This window comes from Triticum aestivum, chromosome 2D (genome assembly GCF_018294505.1).
Source record: "Triticum aestivum cultivar Chinese Spring chromosome 2D, IWGSC CS RefSeq v2.1, whole genome shotgun sequence".
Taxonomy (NCBI): domain Eukaryota; kingdom Viridiplantae; phylum Streptophyta; class Magnoliopsida; order Poales; family Poaceae; genus Triticum; species Triticum aestivum.
This window is the reverse complement of record NC_057799.1, coordinates 20,442,765-20,448,807: the sequence shown is the minus strand read 5'-3', so window position 1 is coordinate 20,448,807 and position 6,043 is coordinate 20,442,765. Positions and strand designations below refer to the sequence as shown.

The window sequence follows — 6,043 nt, the reverse complement described above, 5'->3', positions numbered from 1 at the left end:
GCTTTTGAAAGTAGCTTTTTCAGAGTACTGTTTTTGTTTTTTTTTTTTGCCATGCCTTCTAGGAATGTGATTTCACGACGAATTTTTGCAGGCACTTAGAACTTTTGTCAATGTTTCTCCCAAAAAAAATTGGAATTTTTTGAATTTTTTTCGATATTTTTTCAATTTTACTGTTCATGCGGGAGCATATGAGCTCGGGATCAATTCCTCCGCGTCCCTATTAATTCTTTTTTTAGGGTACTAGGCTCTATTAACTCAATGTATCAATACACTACAATGTACAGATTTATGTTCCACGTACTCCCTCCATTCCATAATTCTTGTCGTGGTTCTAGTTCAAACTTGAACGCAAGGAATATGAAACGAGGGACTACTAATCAAATATGATACCCCGCATGCTGTTGGGGAATTACTTGTGCAGGGAACATAATTTTGGTATATATCACTACTTTTTTTACAAGTACTAGTTTATGTTGGATTCATTGCATCGCATGCGTATTTTGCTAGTGCGACCTGGTTTTGCAATAGTTTGTGACCAATAGTGTGCACATTTTACACAAGTTCATAGACCACGGTTGCTTTTTACTCTTAAAATTGCCGGAGTAGAAAAATATATTAAATAGGCAACTTTTATGAATGCTGACGCAAGAATGCATGTGGTGGCGTATATGCCAAAACATTTTATTTTATTTTCTCTCCGTGTGGATGCCGTCAAACGGAAGAAAATCTTATACGACCCTGGTCGTACGCTCTCAAACGTGAGACCCTCTCCAGCGCTTGACACCTGGACGAACGAATCTTAAAGCAATGTGAATCCCCTTTTTGTTCCTGACTCGAAGCTGCCGCCCACGCTCGCCCGTCGCCGCCGCCGCCGCTGCAACTCTTCCTGCTCGCTCTATCCCCGAAGCACCGGTGTCCCATCCCCGCAGCTCTTCCGCGCTATCCACGACCACGCTCCTCGGCGCCCCGGCAGCTTGACCATGGGGGCACATCAAATTCGTTTAGGCCACATCTTGTATGAGAACAAATTTAGAAGAAAGCGATGTACCTTTGTTCAGATTTTTACAGCTCAAAGTTAAGCATCAACAATGTACAGGGAGCACAGGGAAAATGTTGATTGACTCATCTAGTGAACCCAGGCGAGAAGACGGAGCTAGCTTCGCAACACACCGTCGCCGTCGGCTAGAAGCTTGGCAGCCAAGGAGTGCGTACAGCCTGCGTAGTGCGCCGGCGGTGCCGCAAGTGGAGGCGGACAGAAGCATCGCCGTGGCCGGTGGGGACGAGCACACCGGCGGCGATATGGAGAGATTGGTATCGCCAGGTGTCGCCTTGGGGAGAGGGTCGCACGATCAGCTTTGTACGACCCGGTCGCATAGGAAAAACATGCCTGCCAAGATAAACCCAAGGGGAGTCCGTTCCCACTTCCGGCCGGGCTCCGACCTTATCTTCCTCTCGGATCGGATGTCTGTATGTACAGTCTGACCTCAACTCAGTCTCAAACTCCCGGAAAAACATGCCTGCCAAGATACCAATATATACAGCTGCGTACGTGCCAAAATCAACATCAGAAATTCCGATCTACTCAAACCTAAGCGGCAGGCAGCCGGAGCTTTTCTGAGCAAATAACCGACTGCCCGCGCGAGAAGAAGTAAACACCGCAAGGTGCAATGGACGCCGTCGCCGAGGATGCCCTGGCATCTAGTACCAATATTCATCAGATTCAGGAGGGTGACCTCGGGAGGGTCGGGCCGAAAGGCGACCATGGCATGGTGGCCCATCTCCCGGGGCTATACTACACCGGCCAACCTCTTCTCCCAGCTGCCACGTTCAGGATTTTCCGTGTCGACGGCACAATGGAGACCGCAGAGGCACGCGACATCACCATCATAGACAGGGGCTACTTCCGCAGTGGCCAGTTCGTCGTGTCGGCGTCAGATATTCATGGTCGGGTCGGCGTCGTCACGGAATCCAACACCACGCTCGACCTCGTGAAGCTCGTCGGCCACGGGGAGCCACCGGTCATGGCGATGACCGGGGTGGCGCCGGGATGCCTGCGGCGCGTCCGGGAGCTCTGCCTCGGCGACTTTGTCGTGTCCGGGCCGTGGCTCGGACGGGTTGTCAAGGTGCCCCTCGAGCTCGACGTGGTGTTTGACGACGGCGCCCTCTGCAGGGTCATCGGCGGCACGCCGTTGACGAAGCTATGCCCAGTCGTGGCCACAAACAAACGCATTTTTCGCGACCGGATGAAATCGAGCTTCTACCCGGGCCTGCGTGTCACCTCGCCGGCGGACGGCTTCAAGTACTGTCGGTGGCTTCGTGGATACTGGAAGCCCAGCCGCAAAGTGGGCACCATCGCCAAGGTTCTGATCATGGGAGCTCTCGTCCACTGGATCGCCTCTGCGCACCACGGCGCCGACCCGCGGCTAGTCCAGGAGTCCGCTCCTCCCGCCTACCAGGATCCTGCCGATTTGACCTTCTTCTGCTCCGCCTACGATTGCTACTGGGGCGTCGGGGATCGCTGCTTCCTTCGAGACACACAAGAACAAGGACCCAAGGAGGAGAACACGATGCACCACCGGAAGCTCCTCCACCTGGATGGGCGTAGGCGGACGCGGCAGAGGCAGCCGGCGGAGATCGAGCAACCCATGAGCGTCGCCAGCACCCGCACCACCGTCGACGTGCTCTGGCAGGACGGCACGAGGCAGAGTGGGGTGCCGTCCACTTGTCTTCTCCCCTACCAGATGACGAGCGAGCACGAGTTCTTCCCGGGGTTCTACGTTGTCGACGGCGTGGCGCCCGGTGCTAACGCCGCAGCCGATGATGTACCCGTCGTAGACAATGCTACTGGTGCACAGACTACTGAGACCAGGCGCGTCGGCACTGTCCGATGCGTGAACTCCGAGGACCAGACAGTAGGCGTGTCATGGTTCAAAGAGTCGTCGAGCCCCGACGAGGCCACAGAGATCGACACCGTGAGCGCCTACGACTTGGCATTGCAACCAGGTCCCCATGCTTTCTATGGACATGTCGTCATACGCCGGCCACCGTCGGGATATCCTGATGCCAGCGAGGTTAGAGCAGCAGCCGATCTTTCTTGGGTCGGCCATGTTGTCGACCTTGTTGATGGGCGTGTCCAAGTCAAGTGGGCCGACAGCACCGTGTCAATGGTATGCACCCGCAGTATGGTTTTTCCAGCTTCTATTACCACATGCATGTATCTGCACCTGCGGTCTTCTCAGCTCACGTTTCAATAACCACTCATGGATTTGTTGGTCAATTGTGTTTCAGGTGGTGCCCGATGAGATTAGAATCGTCACTGAGCTGTACTACTGGGAACTAGAGGCTGAAATGGTCGGTGACGGCGACGACTGGGTGGAGGTTAACAGCGTCGACCATGAGCATGAAGATGAGGATTCGGCTAATAGTCTGGTATCTACCTAAACATCTATCTGGCATTACTATGCATCTATATAGGTTTGTAGCAAGCTGCAGGCAATTCTCCTAGTCACCTAATACTTCTACTATCAATGATGATTGAACTGCATTCCCAATACAAAAAGACGATTGAACTGAACTATCTGCAATCTTTTGTTAAGATATTAGTATTGTTTAGTAATCAATTGACGCGGCTTCCTAAATAAACTTATGATGTTGATTGCAGTACAATGAAAAAGAAAACCCACCTGAAGGTAGCAACGTCCAGGGTGACATTGATTCAGCAAATGAGGAGGACAACGATTCGGTGGATGAAGATGAAAGTGCAGCAACAAAAGCAAGCCGGAAGGTTGCTATCATCCAGTATATGTCCCAACTGGCACGCCAAGTGTTGGCTCAAACTATGAGATATTTTGGCAATAGGTTGTTGTCGTCGTCACTTGGTTCGGAATTAGCTGGAGGGACGGCCAATGAGGGAGCTCATGTGGCTGTACCTGATGGTCATCACAGTACAAGCAATCATGATGCGATTCACGCCATACCGGCTGCACTAACCAGCAACGACACATGTGCTGATGATGATGGCTGTGCCGAGAAGGTCAAAAATATTGAACACCCCACCGGTGATGAAGATCAGTTTCACTTCCCATATTTTGATGTTACGCATAGCCCTCTTGATCACCATTACATCGACAACGTGGGGCAGGTGGGTTCACCACCCAAAATTACATTTCTTTTCTGTTTCCAGTTATAAGGCTTGGATTTCAGATTTTACTTGAATTTGTAAAACTCACCTTAATTCAACATCAGGACATGAAATTTTACTGTTCTTTTTCAGGGCCCTAGTGGTGGAAAGAGGTGGGTCAAAGCAGTGCAAAAGGAATGGAAAATACTGGAGAACAACAACTTGCCAGACACCATATATGTGCGAGTGTTCGAGGATCGCATGGACCTGCTCAGGGCCGTGATAGTTGGTGCGAGCGGGACACCCTACCACGACGGGATCTTCTTCTTCGACCTGCACCTGCCGCCATCGTATCCTGATGTGCCTCCGATGGTGTACTACCACTCATTCGGTCTCCGCCTCAACCCCAACCTCTACAACTCTGGCACAGTGTGCCTCAGCCTTCTCAACACCTTTGGTGGAGAGGCATCTGAAGTCTGGTCACCAGCTACATCCAGTCTCCTGCAGGTCGCCGTCTCTATCCAGGGTCTAATACTCAACGACCAACCATACTACAATGAGGCCGGTTATCAAAGCCTAGTCTACAAGCCAGAGGGATGCCGCAATGCATTGCCATACAATGAAAATGCTTACTTGCTCACCCTTCGGACCATGCTCCACCTGTTGCGACGGCCGCCAAGTGGATTTGAGGGATTCGTCAAGGATCACTTCTGCCGCCGGGGGAGGTTCATTCTTCGAGCATGTGAGGCATACCTAAGAGGGTGTGTAGTTGGCATGCTCGATGGTGATTCATGCGCCACCAAAGGAAGTAAGGAGGATAGATCATGCTCGACCGGGTTAAGACTGGCGCTTTCCAACGTGTTGCCAAAGCTCGTGGCAGCACTAGCAGAGATTGGCGCCGAGGGGTGTGAGTGTGACAAGTTCCACGAGCTGCATGACCTGCTTATCGGCGGCGATGGAGTGCAACGTGCTTACTAGATCATCAAGTGCAGTAGTCCTTTGGTTGCGCATGTCTAGTATATACATTTTTGTATTGCCATGTATGTATAATTTTTGCATTATCATTGTGACTTTATCCAACTAGTGATAAATGCCTCTTTACTGTTAATATTTATTTTATATCATTCGTAAATAGTTAAAGTACGGGCTCTCCATTTTTTAATTTATGTTTCCTTTTTAGAAACCAAACTTATATTTTATTTTCATTTATTATTTATTATTAGAGGAGAAAATACCAAATTATTTCAGTTACACCCAAGTATAAGAATCAAAAGTACCCGTTTGCAAAGCACAGGCCCTTTTAATAATATGTACCAACAACGTTAACCTACAACGCATCATGATTATCCCTCCCTCTGCACGGAAAAAAATTGCCGGTTGCAATCTCCATTGTAGCACCATAGTCGGCATGGCAAATCGCTTTCTCATACTGGGCACCGTAGAAGGTAAGATCACCTTGAAGGAGATGGTACGACCGTCAGCACCATGCCCAGGATCGGTTGCAACCTCAAGTCTCAAGTATATCGGAACAACCGCCCAAGGCCGCAGCAGTGGGATTTTGCCGCCGACAACCTCTGCTCCGTCCCCCTCTTGACGGAAAAACAGCATGACACTCCCGTCTCCGTAGAGCTCATGGTGCGCGGTGATCTCGCCGTAGATGTAGTAAACAGTGGTGCCGGGCGTTAGAAGACCGAGGCTGAAACACACATGTTGGCCTGTATGGCGCGGTACATGGGCACGAAGGTGACGTCGATGTCGCGGTCGTATCTTGTGGGCATGGTGTGGGTTATGACCTGGTTGCACGCGTATGGGTCCACTGCGAAGAAGAGGTTTCCAATGTCAGTCCTGCCATCATCATTATAGTCTTGGATCCCAAGCTCAAATGTAAGTGTTGTAGAAGGAAGAGGAGACCTAGATCTGTGA

The 6,043-nt window shown here is 50.6% G+C and overlaps 1 protein-coding gene across 1 annotated transcript; it reads left to right on the top strand.

The window, feature by feature from the left end:
* Positions 1–1,571: 1,571 nt before the first annotated feature.
* On the top strand, positions 1,572–5,153 carry LOC123048379 (probable ubiquitin-conjugating enzyme E2 23). The gene is made up of 4 exons (XM_044471494.1): positions 1,572–3,167; positions 3,289–3,429; positions 3,662–4,141; positions 4,274–5,153. The coding sequence occupies exons 1-4, from the start codon at positions 1,668–1,670 to the stop codon at positions 5,096–5,098; spliced, it is 2,946 nt and encodes a 981-aa protein (XP_044327429.1). The 5' UTR covers positions 1,572–1,667; the 3' UTR covers positions 5,099–5,153.
* Positions 5,154–6,043: the final 890 nt, after the last annotated feature.